The 24,359-nt window shown below is 41.2% G+C and overlaps 1 protein-coding gene across 3 annotated transcripts in view; it reads right to left on the reverse strand.

The window, feature by feature from the left end:
- Positions 1–24,359, reverse strand: part of LOC101673521 (very-long-chain 3-oxoacyl-CoA reductase) — a 325,507-nt gene that overhangs the window by 164,301 nt on the left and 136,847 nt on the right. Inside the window, exons 8-11 of one of the 3 annotated variants that reach the window (XM_004763205.3) lie at positions 17,685–17,766; positions 15,546–15,611; positions 2,222–2,371; positions 469–1,967 (exon numbers count right to left, since the gene is read on the reverse strand). The exons of the other annotated variants lie outside the window; for them this stretch is intronic. Coding sequence (XP_004763262.1) covers positions 1,863–1,967; positions 2,222–2,371; positions 15,546–15,611; positions 17,685–17,766 — 403 coding nt within the window. The 3' untranslated portion in view covers positions 469–1,862. Of the gene's footprint in view, positions 1–468; positions 1,968–2,221; positions 2,372–15,545; positions 15,612–17,684; positions 17,767–24,359 lie in introns of those variants that run through there. 3 annotated transcript variants of the gene reach the window in all.

Genomic DNA, 24,359 nt, shown 5'->3' on the forward strand with positions numbered 1-24,359 from the left:
CCAACCTTATCTAGCACACATAGGACTAGAACATCAAGTTGATATAAAGTGAAGTCTAAAAACTGTGCTCCACTATTTTGAAAGTTTGGAGTACGCTGGGTTTTTGTTTTTGTTTTTGTTTTTTTTCAATGAATTTTTCCCTGTGCCTAGAAACAGAGTTTCATTCCATTATCTTCAGTCTTAGGTGTCAAATATAAGAGGACACAACCCAAGTTGAAGTAGTAAAAGCTAGAGCTCAGAAGTTTGGAGATTGCTACAGGATTTGGTCAGAATACAACTGCTTTCTAACTTGGGTGGAAGGGAACATACTGTGTATGCTTGCACATCGATCCCTCCCCATGCTACTAACCCACTGAAAACGACCACCCACAATAATCAACGAGCCCACGTGTGAAAGCAAACAAAGTATCGCTCAGGTCACTGTGGTTTCACCATTTCAACAACAAAATGAGAAAGAAAAAGGCAATGTGTTTTTCATAAAACTAAGTTTATTTTCATTTCAAAATCATAATTCAAAAGTCATTTTAAATGATTCTGAGATTATGTTCTTACTTTTTGGGTGCTAAATTGTCTTTTCTCCTATGTAATGATGCTAAGAGCAGACCGTACTTTGGCTCTTCCTATTTTTGTTTTACATCCTTAGCTAGCAAAACTAAAGGGTAGAAACACCTCAACACCTAAACACGGCAATTACTTCTTTTTTTTTAAAACAAATCTCCTGGTGCTTAAAACTCAGAGCTTAGGAACCACAGCTTTCATAAAGACCTACCTTCTGTGTTACATGTTTCACAATACTGAATTATCTCTTGGTGATTTCCCTCAAGTTATGGAGCAGGATAAAAGTAAGTCTTAATTTATAGTAAGCCGGTGTAAAAACAGCCTTAATTTCAAGCACCAAAGAAATACATTTACAATCATCACTGTGGTTATATCATCTTTTATTAAAACTAGTCAGACTGCTATCTACAGGGTATCGATTTCAAAGTCTAAGGTCACTTCTCTGTTACCATTACTCTTTTAGGAATAGCTTGTGGTCACACATGGGAACAGGACTGGTGCAGTGCAGAGACAAAAGAGGCTGGGGTCCAAGCAGGCCACTCTCCTGGGTCAGGGTTTTAGCGGCACAATAGGTGACTGCTCATCTCAATGTATTTTTTGGCCCATTTACCTTTATAAATCATACCATATAGCTTTCGGTATTTACGCGCATTTAAACTGAGAAGAAATATGTATTAGAGGAAAGCATGTATTAGTGGGCTCCATGTGTCAAAAGGAACTTTCATGTTTCCTGTATTATTTTTACATCATTAGCTACCTTTGAGAACAAAAAGTTCCACAGAAATATAAACATTGGGACATACTTTTAGAAAACCTCACAGCAATGCTTATTACAATGTGTCCTCCTATAAGTGAATCAATTAATCTCCGCTCCCTCCAAGTGTTTACAAACAAAAAAAAATGGAGCTCGCCATTACTTTTTAAGTTATAATTCAGAGAAAATACAAGAACCATCACCATCCGGGCCAGAGCAAACCACTGAAGTGTTATATCTGACTCTGTCATTCCGTGATTTGCCAAAATCACGTTTCTTCCCATGACACTGTTCTTGTTAGTATTATTAGTTCTATGTCCATTGGATAGGAGCATTTACATTAAATTTCAAAATAACTCCTGGCAGTATTCAAAATGTATGTCCAGAACTGCTGAACACAATTTCTGCTTTCGTCCCAATTATGACAACATTTAGCCTTATTAGTAACTGATCAAACGACAACCGCAGACTTTGGAGACGGGTGGGTGCTTTGCCGTAAACACACGTAGGCTGGCACACTGGGCCAAGCTACTCAGCGAGTTACCAGTGCTTAGTTCTTCTTGTTTTTCTTCATATAGCGAGCCCGTGTGGACTTGCCCAAATTCATGGTGATTTTAAAATATAGCCAGGTAGGCATGATTGAAATTACTGAGTCCTAGGGAGAGAAATGGGGAGATATGTCATGACAGCCTACAATTTGGGCTAACTGAGAGCATCCGATCTTATGTTTTACTCTATTGTTTCGTTGGTCAAGTTTAAAGTTCTTGGGTGTTTAAAATAAAACACAGATGCCTCATTAGTAAGTCTAGACAACATATAGATGCTAACACACCACATGCTATTTTGCGACCTAACAGGAAAGAAAACTCCAAACCAAAGAGCTGATTGGAGACTTGCAAGTCTACATACCATAAGAGAATGGACCAGGTATCCGGTGGTTCGGGACTGCAAGCCCACAGTTTTCAGTGCAGACTTCACATATGTCTCCGCAGACGGTTTATCCAGAGTTGGCTTTCGGATTTTCGACAGCTTTGTAGCTACGTAGTACGGCAGAACACTCTAGAAGGGCAACAGCCCATCACCACCACCACAAGAACAAAAACAAAAAATATGCTCTTGATTAGTTAGACCACAAACTGAGAATTGCTTGATTGCTCTTAGTGGCAGAAGCATAGAAACATTTTGGTGAGATCTAAAGTCAGCTTGAGAGAGTACATGATGGCATAAAATCAACTGTAATACAGCAATCTATCAATGAAACAATTTGAGACTTAGAAAGTATTAAACATAAGCAGAAACAGACCTTTTTGTACCTTTTAAAAAGAAGGCACTTAAACAAACCTGGAGAGCGGTGGTTCTGGAAAGGATACTCTTTCCATTCTTGACTAAACTGAATATTGTTACAAAACCACCAGGAAGGTTTTTGACATTTTATCCTCCCAAAGAGATAATGCTCATTTTCCTTCTAATTTGTGGTTCCTTAAGATAGTTCTAACAGCTTTGGTGCCTCTAAAAAATAAGCATTTCCCCTCTCAGAGTCTAGCTACTACTCTTCCTTTCCTAGTTTCTTACCATTGTGTCTGAGTCTTATAAACTTTGCTGCTGATAGGATAGGATCTTCCCCCAGCACACCATTTTTTTTTTCTTTCTTCGTTGTGGGGAGAGACCCTAAAACCACATGGAAACAGCCTGGGTAACCAAGAGACCCTTGAGGGGAGTGGCGTGGGAGGACAGATTTGAACATGACCTGTCAGAAGGACTTAACTAGTGTCAAGTTCTTTAGTGCTCAGGCTTGACACATTTGGATAGGATTCAACATAGAACACGAGGAGACCCTACTCCAACGGGTCCTGACTCATAACATAAGAGGTTCCTTCTGCAGTTTGAAGTAGGTTGGGCGATCATTCATCAAAGAGTGAATGTATTCCGTTTCCCACATGTGCAGGAAAGGAAAGGGTATTGAGGACAGTGATGTTTCTGTTAAAGAGGAGGATCTAATACCTGGTGGTCAAAATAAAAAATTTCACTAGAGGTAGAAATAAAATTGAGATATGTCCCAGAGGAGGTGTTTCCTTCCTGCTGAGAGCTGGAAGGAATGTTCCCATGTCTCTTTGGGGTTTTTGCTTTTAGGTTTTTGAATTTTTCCCACTCCAAGTATGAGTCAAGGAATATATTCCACCCTCATTAACATGGGGGCTGAAAGTCCAGCCTGCCTGGTAAGAACCAAGAGCCCAAGGGCCTAAACACGGTCCTTCTCCATCTTTCTATTATGTGCCGGCAGCCACAAACCCACACTAAGTTAATTAATGTCCCCCAAGTACCTCAATACCTGGGCTACCTTTGATTAGGTGATTCTTGGTTTTTGAGAATTTACCCCTATCCATGCAACCCCCACTTAACTGAGCAAAAATACTTTGTCAAAAAGGTATTTAATTTTAAAGCCATGTGGCCAGGATACAGTATGACATGAAGAGTTCTCTGAGACTCTAACAATGGGTGAGGAATGAAAACCGTTTGCCAAGCTGAGTGGCAAACAAAACAAAAGAAAGCATATGCCTATGCACCATCTTAAATAATGAAGGAACACAAGCAAGCCGTGTCACATCTCTGTTTCAGATTTCCCGGTTAATAAGAAAAGTGAAGATTTAAAATCCCATTTCCATCTATGGATCACGAGCCACTGAGGGTTCTGTAAAGTTCTGAGTGTCTCAGGATGAAGATGGTCTGATAATTATACCTTCCAATTACATCTTGATATTATCACCCTCCCTCTCTCTGTAGATACATGGCATAAGTTGGACTATTAGCATCCTGCAGAAGAATTAAGTGGCACTGCCCGGATGAACCACTTGATGGTGCAATAAGTTCACTCACCATTCAGCTAAACCATCCAGAGAGCTTGGGGAACCTCCTAGCTCCGGGAAGTGGAGGCAAGAGACACACGCCTAGGAATCCCAAGTCGAGCTATGTTTTTCCAATGAAGAAACTTAAATTCTGTTCTGGAAAGGTTTTTTATTTCCACCAATGGCTTAAAATCAAGGCAGTTAATGTGGTCTAGCAGAGGATGCAAAGGATTCAAAGATGAAATACTTTAGAGCGAAGTGTTAAAGTGGAGGACTTTGCCAGGGAAACAAACAAAGGAAGAACATTTTGGGTAATGAGAACAGTGGGGACAAAGAAAAAGAGAGAGAGCACAAGGTCCTCGGGCAACTGCAAAGCTGTTCAGTATGGTTCAGGAGTCAGAAATGTGTGAAGCACGGGGCGCCTGGGTGGCTCAGTGGGTTCAGCATCTGCCTGCAGCTCAGGTCATGATCTCAGAGTCCTGGTATCAAGCCCTGCATCCGACTCTCTGCTCAGTGGGGAGCCTGCTTCCTCCTCTCTCTCTCTCTGCCTGCCTCTCTGCCTACTTGTGATCTCTGTCAAACAAATAAATAAAATCTTAAAAAGCAAAAAAAGAAATGTATGGAGCAGTGGCAGGACAAAAGCTAAATGGAACAGAAAACTAAACCCAATCACGGGACAGTAGTGATTTCTAGAGTATCAGCTCTATGCAGCCATGGTCTTATTCACCATCATATGGCCAAAGCTCAGAGCAGCCCCTAGCACATAGGAGGGACGCACAGATCTGCTGCGTGACTTGGTAACAGAACTCCTCAGTGTGCACGGCACTGAAGGAATTGCATCGGGACCCCCTTCCACTGCTGCAGTACAGATAATTAATGATGCCAGGAAGTTCACAATATAATATGGTGTAAAATTTTAGATATTATTCTGAAGCTTAAGCAAGATCACCTATCTAAACTAAGACAAACGTACAGGTCTAGCTACTTTCCAAGAATTTAAAAAGGAGTATTTTAAGGTATGTGTCAAAGTAAAGAAATACCCCAAAGTGTCATCTAGATACATCCTTAAAGAAGTCACCAAAAACACAGTAAACAATAACTAAATTAATCCATTTTCCTCCCTACTCATGGAAATATTACAGTGAACAGGTTGGGAATATAGTCACCCTTCTACAGGAAGTATTTTGTGGCAGAACAAATTTTACAAGTTGCTTAAGCTCAAAACTTTGCCATTATAAAGATTCCCACCTGGAAACAACCTGGACCTTCACAACCACAGGTGTAGGCAAGTGCTCTGGTCTTCCAGTTTGGAATCCCAACGTGAAAATAATTAGGCCAGAAAGCAAAGCTGTTGTTTTGTCCTTATTCAGCTTGCTTTTTAAATTTTATTTATTTATTTTTTTAATATTTTATTTATTTGAGAGAGAGTGAGCACCTAGGCAGAGGGAGCTGCAGAGGGAGAGGGAGAAACAGGGAGCTTGATTGGCAGGTGGGTGGAGGTGAGGAGTTTGCGGGGGGAGCCTTGATCCCAGAACCCTGGGATCACTACGTGAGCTGCAGGTAGACATCTAACCGACTGAGCCACGCAGGTGCACCCCAATGTGTTTTTTAAACAACAATCCCTGGAAACAACGTGCATCTTTTTTTCCTCCCCTACTGGAGTAGCTTGCTTAGGTAATCTGGTCCTTACAAAACAATTTAGGGGCCTGACTCAGAGTAGGAAGGCTACTTAATAATAGCAGCACTGTATACTGGAAAGATGGACACCACAGGGCACCTGGGTGGCTCAGTGGGTCAAAGCTTCTGCCTGCGGCTCAGGTCATGATCCCAGAGTCCTGGGATCGAGCCCCTGCTCACAAGGGAGCCTGCTCCCCCCTCCCCCTGCCTGCCTCTCTGCCCACTTGTGATCTCTGTCTATCAAATGAATAAATAAAATCTTAAAAAAAAAAAAAAAGATGGACACGAAATACTGCGTGGCAGGCATTCAAGAATCAGATACTGAACATCATAATTTCAGGTGGTAAAGCATCTCTCATGTTGGTACCTGTACTAAACATGCCTTCTTGAATTTAAAAATGACCAGAACAACTCACAACCAGGCTTTGGAAAACGTGGATCCAAAGGACACCGGACTCCAGGCATTTGCACAATACAGAATTCTGGACACGATGTCTGATCTGCCTTTTGTGAGCATCAGTTCACCAGTGTGACCAGCACACATTCTTCATGCAGAACTGTGGCTCTGCGGAGGCATCATTTAGAAAACCTTTTCTCCTTATGTGTGTCTGTTCATCTTTCAGGATCTCAGGATCTGAGATCCTCCAGAAGACCCATAACTATGTACACAGAATGCAGTTTGGGGAGCTGGTGTTCCTTTACTTGCAGGCCATGAGATGAGCATTTCCACAAAAGGGCTCTTCCTTATCTCATCACTCTGATGGGGCAGAGATCCCTGGTTACATGGCATTGAGCAAACAGCCCCACAGTAACATTACATATAAACCTTAACGCCTAAGCCCCAAATGAAGGAGTTAAAATGTACTATGTTCTGTACAAAGAAAATCCTTGATAAAGACTGGCTGGGTGGTAATCTCACAAATGGCCTACCTCCAAATACGTGGAATTTATTTGTTAACATTCACATAACAAAAAGAAAAACTGTGTACAGCACGAAAAAAAAACAGTTACTTAACAACAAACATTTCCTGAGCACCTACTAGGACACTGTTGTCAGCAGTGGACTACATTTGTGAACAAAAGCAAAGTCCCTAATCTCATACAGCTTAAATCTGGGGCGGGGGTGGGACACAAAGACTATAAACAAGTAGTAAAACATGATACTACATTGGGAGGTGATGATAAAAAGGAAAAAAGAAAAATAAGGACAGAGTAAGGACGGGGTGACAGACGCTGTTCCTGCAGGTGACTAAGAAAGGCCTCTCTGATGTGGTGACATATAAGCAAAGATTTCAGTGAGGGGAGAGAGCTAGCAAAAAGTCTATCTTGGTAAAGATCCTTTTCAATGAAAGAACAGAAGTGCAAAGGTCCTGAGGCAGACATGCGTTTGAAATGTTTGAGGAACTGCAAGGAGGCCAGAAAAATAGCAGGGGATGAGAAAATGTGGGATGTGTGACATCAGAACATAGTAGGTCATAAGAGCTCATGATTTAACTCTGAAAGAAATTAAAGGGCACAGGAGAATTTTTGAGAAGAAAAGTGAAATGACCTGGATTTAGCTTTAAAGAGATCACTCCGACTGTTGGGAGCAGACTGTGTGGACTATAGGCAAGGATGGGAGGAGGGGAGGCTGGGTAGGAAGGTACTGCTGGGTAGGAAGGTACTGCAAAATATTCAGAGCACACAATCACAATGGCTTAAATTAGCGGTAGCAGTGGTGGTCCCAGGAAGTGGTCAGATAGTGGATTATGTTTAAAGGATACTGAAGTCAACAGGATTTCCCAATGCACTGAATTTGGGGTATGGGAGAAAGAGGTAGTAGGGTATGAGGTGGGGGAATGTCAGTTTTGAAATCACGTGGACTTGACCACTTACTAGTTGTCTGATCTTGACCAAAATACTGAGCTTTAAGTTTTTTACTTTGCAGCTGGGGGATATAGCATCCTTCTTACTTTACTATTATGAGGATTAAATAAAATACTGTCAGTGAAAGTGTGTGGGGTTTGAATTCTGGTATTTTCTAAGGTGTATAATGTTTATATTTTCCGGAATAAATTTAGAAAGAAAAACTTGGCTGAATTTTTATATCTTGTAAAAAGTGGAAGAACGCCGTATTTATAGAGTGACTCCTGAGGTAACCACCTGTTAGTTCTTTCTGGACTTACTCCGACACCTTATAATTATTACCTCTTAAGGTTTTATTTCTTGTGATTTACTACTGTTGTAAAGAGTCAAGTAAAGTGGATGTTACCAATGACAAACATGGAGATTCACGTGGCTGGAAGGGATCAGAGTCTGATGACCTCCAACAGGACTAAAGTTAAAATTCTTAAGCCAGTTCTCAAAGTTGGAGCAGTTATGGTGCAGATACGATTATTTCTCGGGAGAATTATATTGCTTTATAGTTCTACTTAGATTCCATCTGCACTAGCAGAGAAAGACACAGTCCATTGCCTTCTTTTATTGGCTTTGGCAATTAACAAGAAGAATGGATGAAGAATTTGGTTTTCAATCCTGATAGCCGCTTCTCAGTATTTAGCTTCCTAGGTCTTTGAAGCCCCAAAGATCTCCATGATTATTCAAAGCTATAAAATATTTAACAAAATATAAAAGAGAACTATCTTCTTTCATTTAAAAAAAATTGAATTTTATTTTTCCCTCATCTCAATGTGTCCTATTTATTTTCTAAATTTATTCTGATTAAAAACTACATTTAGATGAATTAACGAAACCACCAACTCTCATCACCCAAGAGTTTACCAAAGCACTGGAAGGCGGTAACTTAAGAGAAGGGGGCCCAGTGAATGTCCCCATTACAGTAAGTTCACATCTAAACAGAGTATTCTTCTGCAATCTCATGCTAAAAATGAGAAAACCCATTTCAGTTTCAGGTCAGGTGAAACCACAACCACCTTCTCTGGGTTTCATGGTCTCGACCTGTGTCCTCGTCTGTCCTCTGGTAAAGAGTCAGACAAACTAAACCCTAAGGGATGGTTTCAGTTAGCAAATGGTCTCCTTGTTGATAGCATTTCCAGAGACTTGGTTTCCCAGCTCCAAGGAAGAAAACTATATGGTGCAGAGAAACACCCCCATGAGAAACAGAAAGAACACAGACTTTGGAGTTATTCAAACCCAGGTTAAAATCCAGAGATGGGCAAGTTCCCCACACTTCCCCACATTCGTGAACACATCACCCCCCTCTAATTTCTCCATAGCGCTCTCACTGGATACTGTCGTGAATGAGAATTCTTGTATCTGTTTACCTGTTTACTGTCGGTCTCCCAACTAAACATAAGTTTCTACCACATCCATCTCTCTCCGTCTTTTTGCCATTGTATCCCCAGGTACAGACTACCAGGTACCCTCTAAATTTGTCTACATCGAAGAAATGCGGCTCACAATATATACCTCTAGTTTTGGACTTACTATCTTTCTAATGTGTTTAAATACCTGTCTTTTCTTTCTTTGTGTGCCTTGAGGACAAGGATGGTGTCTTATTCACTTCGTTACCTCCCTGCCTGCCCAAGGACCTGGCAAGTAGCAGGCATTTGTGGTCTGACACACTAGACGGACTTTACACAAGTGACACAACTCCTATTGCTTCTTTGTTTCCTAGCTGTAAAATGGAACTAGGTTGAGGTCTATCTATCTTAAGAAATATAACAAAATAGTGGAAAACATGGAGCATATTGTACATACTCAATAAATGTAAGTTTCTTTCCTCTCTTCTTCACACTTGGATATCAATTCCATTTCTGGCATTCTTACACCTGCCCCATTATTTGTCCCCACTTGCCAAAAGGGGAGACTAGGGCTCAAAGTAAGGAAGCGGCTTTCTGTCGGTCAGATGATGATCACCGACTGGTGATATCAGAAGTAAAACCTGGGTTTGCTGATGCCAAGCCCAGTGTCCCTTCCTCACTGCCCCCAAGCATACCAGTGATAAATGCGGTCTGCATAAAACCATGGTCTGGATTGAGGAAGCCGAGACTTCTTGCACAGAACTGACCAACTACCCACTCATGAAGCAGGACTTCATGAATTCTTTATCATCAAAAACCTCTTCCTAAGACAGGTTGGTGAGGAATCATCAGAGGATGCTAAACCTAGGGAACACTAAACTGACAGGGAGACAGGATATCTGCTTGGTCTCATAGTGCTTTCCCACGGACTGCTTAGCAGTGCAAGAAGAAAAGACAGTAACTCTACAGCAGAAAAACTGGGGGGAACCTCGAGTGAAGCAACCAAATCAACAGCAGCAACGAAGGGCAGAGGGCTATCGTGTGTCTCCGGATACGATGTCCCGAGAAAGATAAAAAACCACGCGTGCCATTTTGGCCAGAAAAGCATAACGTGATATCAACTATGAGGAAGCATCAGATAAACCCCAAATAAGCAGTGTTCAATCAAAAGGAGCAGGACGCGTACTCTGCTCTTTAAAAATGTCAATGTCATAAAAACAATAAAAAGCTGCGGATTTATTCCAGATTAAAGTAAACTAAAGGGACGGGACAACTATGGAGTACCCGATCCTAGGCTGAATTCTTAACTGGAGGATAAAAAATGCCATAAGAAATATTATGGAGTCAAAAACTAGAACACAGATGGTAAATTAGATAAAAATATGATGTCAATGTTAACTCTGAAGTTGATAAGTGTGTTGTGGTTATATAAGAGAATATCCTTATTCTTTGGCAGTGCGCACCGAAGTATTTAGAGGTAAAGAACCATGATGTATGCAACTTACCTTTCAGTAATAGAGCAAATGGAGTAAGTTATGTAACATTAAGTGAATCCGGGTAGAGGGGTCTAGAATGTTCTTTGTATTATTCTTATTCTTACAGCTTTTCTATAGATTTGAAATTATTTCCAAATAAGACATTTTTAAAAAACAAGGCAGCTTGTGAAGGTTTCACAGAGTAAGCGTTCAAGAAGTATGACTCAGGAAGTTGGCTTAGTCTTAGCTCCTTATACATTCATTCATGGCTAGTTGGTACCTGGCAGACAGAAGGAGCCAGGACGGAGGCCACCCACTAGCCAATCGGATCACTTATGATTTTGTCCTTTGAAAGTGTTAAGCGTAATTCTGACTAGGCTTTAATTATAAGGCAGTAATGAGAACAGAGAGTCCTCACCAACATACCAACAGCACACTTTTGATAAGGCTTACTCAAGAAAGAACTTCTTACTCTCAATTCAAACATAATGGACAGAATTTATCAGGTCCAAAATTCACCTTTTTTTTCATTTGCTATCTCCACTGTTCATTTACATTTCCACAAAATGCTTATTTCATGACAAATCTGAATCTATGAAGGAAAATTTAAATATCCTCACAAAATTATGGAAAAGAAGTTGAGGGAAAGATGGAAAGGGAAAAGCAAAGGAAAAATATTAAGAAGAAATTAATACAAAACAACCTAAATTCAAAAAAACATACTCTCTTTCTCTCCCCAAAGAGCAATCTGATATACCTTCACATGGAGGAAGACCTAAAAATGATAGCTTTCCTTCCAAGGATTAGAAGAAACTGAAATATGGCAACACAGCATTAGCCTGGAAGCCCTCTAGATACAGAGGTTGAAAATTCAAGACCAGAGCCTATGGGAGCAAGAGAAGAAGCTCAAAGGGCCTTTAAAATGAATGTCTGTGTACCGAGAAGCACGGCCATGCATAACCAGAGTCTTCCCTGATACCAAGCAATAAGCAGGTCCCTAGTGTGCCCCAAATTACATGTGCCACTAGCAACCACAGACGCAAACAAGATTAAAAAATAAAAAAAAGAAAAAATCCAGATCTCAAGGATTTATTGAAGTGGGCGAAGGCAGGGGAGCCAGAGAGTATCGGGCCGAGGTCGTAAGCAGAACGAGGAGAGCAGAAGGAAAATCATATCGTGTAGCTGAGATTTGGTTTCCCAGGGCAGGTGAAATGTGGCCTGAGCCTTGAAAGACGGACAGGGGTCATCGGCTCCAGCGTGAACCGAGTGGGGAGACGGGGAGCGGGGAGAAGAGGAGAAAGGCGTAACGGCCAAGGAGCCAGTCCGCCGAGAGCGGAGTATGTGTTGGACACCCCAGGCCCACTCTGGCCGGACGCAGGGAGGGATGATGAGTGGCAAGAGAGGCGATGGCCTTCTGGAGTCAGAATTCAATCTCAAACCCGGCAGGCAGCCGCTGGAGGACTAGGCAGGAAAGCCATTTTACCTGACTTGGCTTCTAGCAAGACCATCCGGGAAACAGTATGTGGGGTGGAGTGGAAAAAAAAAAAAAATTGCCAGTAAATAACTCCCGGTCCAAAAAACAGGCAGACATAAACCACCACCAAAAAAAAAAAAACAATAATTTTTAACTCTGAGCTTTATTTGGACCAGCTATTTCTGTCCCTTTGGTCAGAACTAGTATGACATTCTATTCTACTTCAGCATTCTGGTACGTTCACACAGAAACGATAGCTGTACTTTCCTTCCCAAACATGTGAGCTTTTATTTCTTTTTTGCCAAATTCACGCTACATTTAAACCTCAAATGAATGCATTCTGAAGGAAGACAATGATCAATGAAATGACATAATTAAGAATTCATTATTGGGGAAAAACAAGTTTATCAAAGTTACACATTTCAAAAAACAAACTGTTACTGTTTTTGGAGTAGCTTCTAATCACGCCAGGCTAATAGGCAGAGAATATGGAGAAAAGATCTTTGAGGGAAAAAAGCTGTGGGAATGAGGGAGGAGACAGTCTCATCTATTCAGAGAATTTCAGAAATCGCTCGTCTGTGCTCACAGAGTCTAATACTCCCTTTTGTCATTCAGCCACTGGCAGCTTCTGGCCATGCTGCCTCAAGGCCACCCGCTGACGGATCGGTGAGATCCTACTGAGTCTCAGCAGGTGTTTAAAAATTATGAAATTAATAACTTGATTACAACAGATTCCTCAGAATGAGGAAATGGCACGACACTGTGTGGCACGTGATACCCTACATTCCACGTGTGCTTTATCAGCTCCTTGTCACTGAAATACACCACATTCCACACGGCAGACTTCAGCTACTTGCACTGAAATGACAGGGTCAGGGGAAGAAGGGGGAGTGTGGTAGTTCAGTGTAAAATTCAGGGTTCTCAAAAACCTGTCTTCCTCCCCGCCATGTATGCTGCGTATTAATGGGAGGCTGCAAATCAGAAGAACATCAAAGGGCTATGATACTTAAGGACCGCAGGCGTGAGACCTCAGGAAGCAGAATCTAGGTGGCCCTGGAAGATGAGGACACATTGACCCTACTCTTCCCTTACCTACCACGCCATCTCACTGTGGGTGACTTAGCTGTGGTCTCCACCCATAGAATATAATGGCTTGGAAGCTAGATCCAGACACACTTCGGGCCACCTTGACCATCCAAGGATATGAGGGAAGAAATGGAACTGAGTCCGTAACTGCCCAAGCACAGATAGATGGCTGCAATGTGTTCAACGCTGCCCTAAAGGCCTCAAGTTAGGAGCCCAGTGATTAAAAACAAAGGCTTTGGTGCCAAATGGCCTTGGATTTGAGGCCTGGTTCAACATGGACAAGTGGCTTAACCTCTCTAACCCTGATTTCCATAAATTTATAGAAGATGATAATCGCACCACCTTATGAAGTCATTACGAGATAAAAATGAAATAAATGGATACATATAAAGTACTTAGCCCTGTGCGTGGAAAGTAACACTTCAAACATTAGCTATTACGATGACTGATCATCTGGGGCTTCGGGGCACAAAAACCGAAATATGAGGCTCGCAATAATGAGAGCCATGATGAACAATGGGGTGTGTAGAGAAGTGGGGGCAGGTCGTGGGTGGGAGTACGAAAGGGATGTGCATTGCAACTTCTCCTAAGATACTATTAAAAATGTGCCTAAGCAGGGAAACACCGTGAGCCATTATTTCTTTGTGTTGAACAAGGAGAGCTGCTCTGAGACAGGTAGTCATAAAACCCCCTACCTTTGCTCCCTCTCATGTTTGGTATTATACTTTCACAGCGTTGTGTCTGTTAGCTACATAATAAAAGCAAAGGTCTCTACAAAGATTAAATCAAAATGGATCAAATGCCTAAATGTAAAAGCTAAAACCAAAAAACTCTTGAAAGAAAACGGAGAGCTTCACATTCGATTAGGCAACGATTTGCTGCATAGGACACAAAAGCACAGGCAACGAAAGGAAACGGACTACATTCAAATTAAAAACTTCTGTGCATCCAAGGGCACAGCCACAGAATGAAAAGGCAACCCACAGAGCAGGAGAAAATATTTGCAAATCATATACCTGATAAAGGGTTAATATCCAGAATATATAAAGAACTCCCACAATTCAACAATAAAGAGCTAACGACCCAAGTAAAAAAGGGCAACGAATCTGAACTGACATTTCTCCAAAGAAGATACAAAATGACCAATAACCAGCTGAAAGGGCACCGAAAAGGTGTTTAGCATCACGAATGAGGGAGACGCAAATCAAAACCACAACGACAGGCCACCTCCTACCCATTAGGACAGCTAGTATTTAAAAACAAAAACACAACAAAATAATAAGTATTGGTAAGGATATGGAAAAGTTGGAATCCTGATATGTTGTGGGAATACAAAATAGGTAAGCTTCTAAAGAAAAGGTAAGGCAGTTCAAAGAAAAGATACATACACACAGACACACACACACACACACACACACACACGCGTAAATAATTGCCACCTGATCCAGCAACTCCATTTCTGGGCACCTGTCCAAAAGAACTAAAAGCAGAGTCTCAAAAAGATAGGTGTACACCTCATGTTCACAGCAACGCTATTCACAGCAGCCAAAAGGTGAAAGCAACCCAAATGTCCAACAGCTGATGCACGAAGAAGAATCACAACACGGCGTGTATATACGACGGAATTCCATTCAGCCGTCAAGCAAAAGGGAAGTGCGACACAGCCAACAACATGGGCGAATCCTGAAGATGTGACACGAAGTGCAGTGAGCCAGCCGCAGAAAGACCAAGACTGGGGATTCCACCCATGTGAGGTCCCTCGAGTAGCCAGGTTCAGAGCCACAGAAAGTAGAATGGAGCGTGTCCAGGGCTGGGAGAGGGGGAAGTGAGGAGTTACTTTAATAGATACAGTGTTTCCGTTTGGGAAGATGAGAAAGTTCTGGAGAGGGATGGTACTGATGGTAGCACAACAGTGTGAATGTCCTTAATGCCACTGAACTCAATATCGAAAAATGATTTAAGTGTTTTCTGTTAGGTATTTTTACCACAATTAAAAAAAAAAAAAAGAAAAAGAAAAGAAAACTCGCCACCACCCCAGAGTCATAGCCTTGCTCTGGAAAGAGAGGGTTTTATGCAGCCCTCCGCCTGCCCCTGCGATGCTTACCCTGTGGCTTTGGGAATGGAGTCACAGCACACCTTTCACACCTGGCAGCTAAGAGATACTGACAGTCCCAATTTTCTCAAAATAAAACTGTTAAGAAATAAAACCATGCACTTGGTCCTACTTTAAGTATCCCTACTTCAGAATTCTAGGGGATAATTTTTTTAAATCTAGACTTAAGTGCATAAAAGAAAAAGAAATCATGTCTTTAATGGTGTGCTAACGTCACACTCACTTCTTTAGGAATGTGATTTTCTTTCGTTGCCAAGACGGCAACAGTTGCTGTGGAAACCACACAAAAACAGGGATAGGCAACTGAGACAAACCCCACTCACCTGCACAAAGATACCCTTGCTCTTATATTCCTCATGGAGGCACTGAGAGAAGAAATCCACAAAAGCCTGGGATGGGGTGGGAGTGAGAAGGAAACACATACATTGCATCAATTGGTCTGATCAGTAGTCATGGCAACACAAATAACAAACTAACCATTTAACACTGAGTTCCTAATCATTCTTCTTATTTCCAATGCAGAAGAGACCTTAAAAAAAAAAACAAAAAACCCTCAAAACCTCAAGTTGTTTTTATCTGCCACTAAATTAAGTATTCTCTTACCAAATATAATCTCAAGATCAAATCTTGACTTAACCAGCAAAGGGTCTTTCATTTTTTTCAGAAAATTACTTTCCAAGAAGAAATGTTTTATTATATAACAAAGGCTCCGGTTCCTCCTCCCCACTTGCCATTCGAACGGAAACACAATATGAATTCTGTTCAACTCTCCTCTATAGGGATTTTGTTGTCAGTAAAGAAAAGAGCAAGCATCCTCTTGGTCCTTGGGGATGGAAAGATCCAAGAAGTGTAGGGATGAATGTGACAGCCCATCTTCTTCTGATAGAATACTTTTAAATCTATTTGTAAAATATAATGTCCCATTTTTCAAATATGGACTCCACCTCAGGCTTAAAATAATGTATCAATAATGACTCTGCTGGGGTCCCAATTAATCATAGTCTTATGCCCACAGAGCAGAACAGGGTGAGAAGCTTGGGTCCAAAAATCACTTCAAGAAACATGGTGTTCATCTTAAACCCACCTTCTGTATATTCAGAGATACAGAAAGCAAGAAGATGGCAGGAGGGGGCGTGGTGCCTTGCTTTTTCAAAACAGTAGTCACTGTTCACGTTTTTCCGGTGGATACGGAGCCAAGGGCAAAAGAAGGCAAACATTTTGCTCTTTTCCTTCTCTGACATATCGCAAGTTCTTACTATACTTTGCTCATTTTCCCCTAAAAGCTTGTTTAATTTCAGCATCTCAATGGTTACTTTCATTTCAGAGATGTGTCGTATGCCTCAGCAACGGGTAAGAAGACACCATGGACCTGTCGGCAGCCGGAAATGGATTCTAAATTATTTTTCCTCCTAGTAATGTGAAGAGGTGAGTGGTGATATTGTATAGAATTATGACATCTTACAGAGAGTTCTAGAAAATCCTTGTCTCACTCCAGAAGTGACAATAAATACCTATGAATTCTGAATAATGTAAAATACTCACACTCTGATCCGGGCTGTCTTGTACCTACTATGTATATTTATGTCCTGACTGGTGGCAAATTCTTTCACTTAGCTCTGCAGAGTTCAAACTTTTGCTGGATGAGGAAGCTGACTCATTCATGAGCCAAATCCGCCATCATCAACATGTTCTGATCAACAGAGCTGACTGGCCTAGGCCAGCTCTCCATGGAAAGCACAAAATCAGGCATACCTTGTTTCCTTGTATTTCGCCTTACTGCACATCACACAGACTGTGTTCTTTACAAAGTGGAAGGTTTGTGGCAACCCTGCATCAGGCAAGTCTACTGACACCATTTTTCCAACAGCATATGCTCACTTCTTGTCCCTGCATCATATTTTGGCAATTCTCGTAATACTTCAAGTTTTTCGTTATTATTATATTTATTATGGTGATCTGTGTTCAGTGATTACCACATGTTGAGGACTCAGAGGACAGCAAATTTTAGCAATAAAGTATTTTTTAATTAAAATAGGTACATTGCTTTTCGAGACATAATGCTATTACACACATAATGCTATTGCACACATAATACTATTGCACACTTAAAAGACTACGGTGTAGTGTAAACATAACTTTTTTTTTCCACACAGACCCTAGTGTAAACGTAACTTTTATATACACTGTGAAAACAAACCACTCATTGGCCTTGCTTTACTGTGATATTCGCGCTATTGTGAGGGTCTAGAACCAAGCCTCTGGTAACTCAGAGGTACGCCTGTATCGGTTTTAAAACCAGCTGACTGCCAGGAGAATAAAGCATCTGTGAATCTGAGCTCTTAGTGCCTCATTCCTTTCCTTCCCAGTCCATTTGAAAACAGCCAAGAAGAGAACTCCAAGAAGCCTCTATAGTTATTTCTCATCATTCTTAGCCTGACATGATTGACTAAAAAATTGTTCACCTTGGTTGCAGAGTAGATGGCCAACAGTGGAACTGGGGCTATGCCACTGGCAGAGGAGATATTCAGAATTGCCCCTTTAGATCTGAAAAGGAAAATGCACCAAGTAAACAGAATGAAATCACAGACACAATGGCTTGTAAATTACAGTTCGTGACATAGAATTACTTTAAACAGAATATAACTGTTTTTCTAACAGACATCTCTCCTTGCCTTTCATAGCACATGATATCCTTGGTCAGTGAATGAGGCATAACTCAATCAACTAAAAATAGCTCTTGTCTGCGATTAGCTCATTTCTGCTTTAGTAATCCGGGGCATGACCAGATCAGAGCGACAATCTCCTCCAGTTGATCTCTCCTGTCAGAGGTCTTCTCTGGCCACATCACCAAGAATCCTTGCTCTTAGAAACACTCTCATAATCCTGGCCTGGTAGCACAAACTACCTTGCTGTAGTATTTAATCATCGCATATGTATAAATGCTTTTCTCCCTCGACAAAACCCTAAGTTTCTACACATCATAGCCCTTACCTTACACGTTTCCTCCAACACCCCTGCACAGTCCTGAGCATGTAACAGGTGCTTAATAAAATCTCCCAGTGACAAGCGAATGGTTATGTTCTGCCCTGCTTCTTCCTCCAGGCTGTTGCTACTTGGTTACAAAACAAAGAGTTGACTATAAAATTATGCAACTCTATAGGAGATCAAACCATATTCTTTGCCCAAAGGCAAAGCTCAATTTCTACTGTAACTTCTAGAGACTACTGAAAGGTCCAAATCAGAAAGTTATTAGGAATTACTAATTTTACTAATAAATGAACAATAATTGGAGGAAAGCAATGCTGTAAATACACTAGTGGCCAGCAAGTACATCCAGTTTGGGTAAAGTTTGGAATTAGGGCTTTAGGAATTTTCAACAGAATTAAGAGCCACTCTTCCCCCAACAAATCCATTATTCTCAGGGTAGTGGGTGGGGTGTCAGTCCCCTTCATCTACTTCAAGCAAACCCTACCCACCTCCTGTCCTCCAGGTGAGGCTCCTTTCCTTCCACTCAGCTTCCCCTTGTTCTTCCGAATTTACCTCCCCCAAGACCTATTTTTTCAGCATTTTTTTAAAAAGAACTCTATAGACCCATGCAAAATAATAAAATATGCAAAATAATAAAAGAAACATGATTAAATGGAATCTACGTTATTTTAGACATAAATCTGAAAAGAAATAATCCCCCAAAATCACCGAGTCCATCTGCCAGCCCCTAGGCGAGATGCCACTTCAACCATCAGACGGAAGTCTGGACTCTTAGCTTACTGTGTCCCTGGAAACAAGTTGTCGTCTTGTGTTTTCATTTTTGAACCCAAGTCTTTACTAGTAATACACATGTTCCTAAACAGTGAAATCCACTCATATTTTGGTCACTGAAATCAAATGTCAAATTTAAAAGTATTATATTGAGGTTTTAAAGAAAGTTGGAAATATTTAGTCTATGCACTGATATATGATTCTTGCATGTTTTGTTTGTATCTCAGAGACCAAAAAAAGTCTTTTTTTTTTTTTAAGACTTTATTTATTTGACAGAGAGAGAGATCACAAGCAGGCAGAGAGGCAGGCAGAGAGAAAGGGGGAAGCAGGCTCCCTGCTGAGCAGAGAGCCTGATGTGGGGCTTGATCCCAGGACTCTGAGATCATGACCTGAGCTGAAAGCAGAGGCTTAACCGACTGAGCCACCCAGGTGCCCCAAAAGGCTTTTGTTTTTAAATACTAGAAGGGAGTAAGAATGCCTATCAAGAGTTAGAACCCAATCACTCTAGGGCAAAAACTAGTAATTAGGAATAAGTATTTAAGATTTTGATTTTATCTATTTGTGAGAAACTCCTCTGATCAAAGTGGACTAAAAGGCAACTTTTGTTACTGGAGACCTTTAAGAGAATAATACTAATTAACGATGTTTAAAATATCCCTATCTTCTTAGGGTGTTAAAAATGTTCTCAAATTAGATTGTGGGGATGGTTGCACAGCTTTGTGAACATGCTAGAAACCACCAAATTGTACACTTTAATGGATGGATTGTATGGTATGTGAAATGTATCTCAACAAACCTGTAAAAGACAAAGAGAGAGAGAAGCGTATTTATGATCTATTACAAGGTGTCAACTTTTAAGCTCAGAGCAGACCTCAATCACAGGAAAGAGGAGAGAGCTATGGTGTCTTCCACAACACAGAATGCTTTCTGAGAAGTAACCTTAAATCCTGACAAGCTGTACCCCTGTCTAAGCCTTAAGCACTCCTGTGACTTTAGGTTAGCATTTTATTTTAACCTCTTCTGGTGTAACCAGGAATTGCCATGGCCTCAATCGTTTGGAGCAAATGAAGAAGAAAAGCTAGTTTAGAGGAGTTCTAGATGATCGTGTTCTTCATGGAAGCTGGGGTACAGCGCGGCTGGTTTTGTCAGCTGGATTGTGTGCTCCATTACACTCAGATTGGTGGGCGGTTACATGTGCCCTTGAACAAAAATCTTAATTTTGAAATGAAATGAAATTTTTAATTTCATTCCTCACACATGAAATGCAATTTACAAGTCTTCCAAAATTAAAGTTTAATGTTATCAAATGCATTTTTTTAAAGATTTTATTTATTTATTTGAGAGAGAGAGCATGAGAGGGGAGAGGGTCAGAGGGAGAAGCAGACTTCCCGTGTAGCTGGGAGCCTGATGCAGGACTCGATTCGTGGTCTCCGGGATCATGACCTGAGCCAAAGGCAGTTGCTTAACCAACTGAACCACCCAGGTGCCCCTCAAATGCATTTTAAAAATGAAATTCTGATCTTACCAAAACAGAACACACTTTTAACTTCACTCACCAAAGCAATGATTTCAATACAGAAAAAATTTATTTAAAGACAATAAAAACTTCTTTCCCATTTTCAAAAATAATAGACCAATAATCAAATACGTCACAATTATGCACGTGTGCTCCTTTAATTGTTTACCCCTTGACGCAACTAAGATCTTCGTTTCTCAGATACTCTACCCCAGTTAAAATGCCTGGGAGCTAGGAGTTGGTTGTTCGTGAAAAGTCAGAATTTGAGAGAACGTTTTCAAACAAAGTATCTGTACTCTAAGACCACATTAAACAGACCCAAGACCAACGAAGTCTAAAGCAAGAACGCACTAGACCTGAGGAAATAAAAGAGCATTTATAATTGTATCATAATGACAGCAGAGAAACACCCCTTCCATGAAAACTCTGTGCCAACAAGCAGCTCACGAATTTGTCTGGCAAAAACCTTCCTTCCCCACCCACACACACAACAGCACAGAATGCTCTTTCTCTCCAAGGATGATAATATTCAACTTAGTTTTGTGTGAATCATAAACAACACACTGGTAGAGCTGTCTTAATCCTTGTACTGTATACAGTATCTATTCTCCATGCAGGGATGGGGTGAACATTTGGGACTGCGAGGCACAAAGGGCTCGTCTTTAAAATCAACTACTTTGTCTGTCTCTAATCCTCCATCCCTCCATCTAAGCAGAATTAGTGACGTCAAACCAGTTTCCATGGCAGAGCCAGACTCACGACAGCTCTGTTATATCAAGCAGGAGGACAAAATGGGCTGCGCTTAATTGCACACGAAAACAAACAGAAAACCGAACCTTAGTTAATCTCTCATTTTCTGGGGACTTGGGGAACAATTCTAAGATCGGAAGGTACATTAACAATATGTGCCCAAGTTCCATAATGAAGACGCGTGTTGCTCTTACTTCGGCACACTTCCCAGCCTGTTATGACAAATAAACAAGTCAAGTCATATTTTCTGTGATAGAACATTCTTAATTAATCACACTGCTTCCTTGCTAACAGCCACACGATGGTGTCTCAATGGTACAAATTACCAAGGATCTACCAGAACTAAAATGCTGCAAAAACAAAACAGAAGACACCACTGCTGATAAGAAAGCGCCTTTTCGTAGAAACATACTCTCTTCAATTACTAGCCCTTTTACAAGCCAAAGGTCAAACTCATCCAACCCTATAAAATTCAGTATCTGGTATTTATAGCTTCTCATAGCTCTGCTCTCTCGTAGCATTCCCGCAGACCTGTGGAAAGAAACCCTATCCTAAGGCTCTCCTTAACTGTCACCTGGATAAAAAAATTGTCAGGCCTTTATTTTCCCATAAATGCCCCCACCATGCTATCGGACTGCTGCAGTATCCTTGCCCACAGCTCTGTAAAAATACTACTGTCACAGAGGAAGTGTTAGGTCTCCTTTGAATAAGTCGCTGATCTCCACCTTCCTCGGGAAGGTCGGCACTGCCCTGTGATGCTGGGGAGAGAGATGGGGAGGTATAAGTGCTCCCGTGGAGGACTGGAACACAGGGTCAACTCTGATGCGGGCGGCTAACTGTATACAGAGTTTGATGGCAGGTAAGGGAGATTGTGCAGAAAAGACGCCATGATGATGCTTCCCATTTCCATTTCTTATCAAGGAGCTCAAAAGGGAGCTCCTGGAGGGTCCTTACTTTTTTTTTTTTTTTTTTTAAGCTTAAATATAACACTGAAATTGGTCCAGACAATTCTCCAGCAGACTCTCCAGAAGACTGAGAAACGTATCAAAACAGAGTTCTATGTCAGAAAAGAATTGTGGAACAGAGGGGTCAGACACATAATTAGAACCGGCAATCCAAATACATTATACGAATCGTGCTTTGCTGAAGGAAGTTTGCAAACATTTCCCACATGAAAGAGGACTGCCTGCCCTAAAACACGGTAACATGTCATAATTCCACCTTAAGCAATACAGTATGAAAGGGGCTATTTTTAGCTTTTCCATGGTTGTTATGGCAACCACCTCCTGGCTCCAGCTGTACACAATGTTTATAATTCCAGAGAAGTGGAAAGAGCAAGTTTCCTCTATAATGTAATTATGCACTTTCTACTTCTGTGGTAATAATACCTTAGTTTAATTATAGGTACTTGTTTAGTGAGAGTTGGCTTTAGGCTATCGTTCTAGAGGGTTTGGAAAATCTCATACATCAGAGGTAGAATCAGTGAAAGGGGAAAAGCAGCAACGACAACAACAACAAAGGATCTTTAGAAAGGACTCTGCTTGCCTCAATGGAAATTCGACTCCTATGGAAACCAACCATAGGAAATATGCCGTTTAAGGACAGGCTATAATAAAATCACTTATATGTACGAGGAAGAAGGCTTCCAGATGATCGGTTACCTTGGAGTTTTTCCTCTCCTCTTGGGCACACAGCTAACAACATTTCTGGCCTCGTGTGCAGTTAGTGGTAGCCTGTGACTGAGTTCTAGACAATGAATTGTTGGCAGAAGTGATGTATACCCCTTCCAGGCCTGGCCTGGCCCAATGAAACCTCCCATAAAGTCATCCTATTCGCTCTTCCCTCACCTGCTAGCTGGATGCAGAAAACGCAGCAGAGAGCTGCTAGGTCCAAGGGAAGAACAGCCCCTACACAGAAGGAGTCTGAGATCCCTGAATGGCCGGGTAGAGCACAGCCCCAACCACTGATCCATACTGGCCATGTACCCGGAGGAAGAAAGTCAGCCTTTACAATGGTAAGCCACGGAGATCTTAGGATGGTCTCTTACAGCAGTTAGCTTACCTTAACTAATAGAACCAGTAACTCTTAATTCGAGTGGACTTCGCTGTTCCCTTTTCTGACCAAAAGTACTGATGGATAAAGTCCACTTATATTTCTTACCAGTTCTTAGCAAGAGCCACGATCACCCTCACGGTGTCAGCTTCAGTCCACAGCCTATGACGGCTTCCCACCAGATCATTTCTCAAATTTAGTTTAAAATCAACTTGATTTCCTAAAGGCAAAGATCGGCTTCGTCTTCTGTATACTCCATGATAAACTCTACTCAGTGAGTGCCTGCTGAATGAATGGCTCCATGATAAACTCTACTCAGTGAGTGCCTGCTGAATGAATGGCTCCTCTTCTTTGCATGGTTTTTATCTAGGTGCTCTAGCTATAACTGCAGTCAAGGCTGCCAGGTCTCTAAAGATAGGAGTGAAGTTCCTGGCACTCTGTGTCTGTATCATTTACTAACGAATCATGAAGCTTCATAGCGCTCAATCTCTTTGGGACTCACTTTCTATCAAATAAGGGTGGGACTGGTTTCAACTAATTACAGTACTAGAATTCCATGACTATTTAAATCCATTATGATCTGCAAGATTACTTCACAACAATCATCTCTTTTTGATATGGTTTTCACCAACACACTTAAAAATCCCTTTTCCAATGCTTCTGTGGTTTTTAAGTATTTCATTTTTAATGGATGGACTTACTGTCCTGAATTAATACCGAGTCACTGGCAGATAGCGAAACTGGATTAAGATGATGGCCATGACTTACTTCATCCCTCCAGCGTTCTACCCTGTCGGCCCCAATTCTCTGTAATCTAGGGTTCTGTCCGGTTAGACCACTGTCTGTTCACTTCCATATCTGACCATCAGAGGCACACTCTCACTGTCGACCAACACGAAGCAGTCTGAGTGTTTAGAGGGAAATTTTACTACAGGAATTGAAATATACCAAACTTCATATAAAATGGAATCACAAACAAAAACTGCAAAGAAGGAGTTTTTCCACCAATCTCTGTAGATGCCAAACAAAATGGATTCCTAACCTCGCTTCCTCCTCTGTA

The sequence above is a fragment of the Mustela putorius genome, unplaced genomic scaffold (assembly GCF_011764305.1).
Source record: "Mustela putorius furo isolate JIRA1106 unplaced genomic scaffold, ASM1176430v1.1 tig00003859_pilon_pilon_pilon, whole genome shotgun sequence".
In the NCBI taxonomy this organism is placed as follows: domain Eukaryota; kingdom Metazoa; phylum Chordata; class Mammalia; order Carnivora; family Mustelidae; genus Mustela; species Mustela putorius.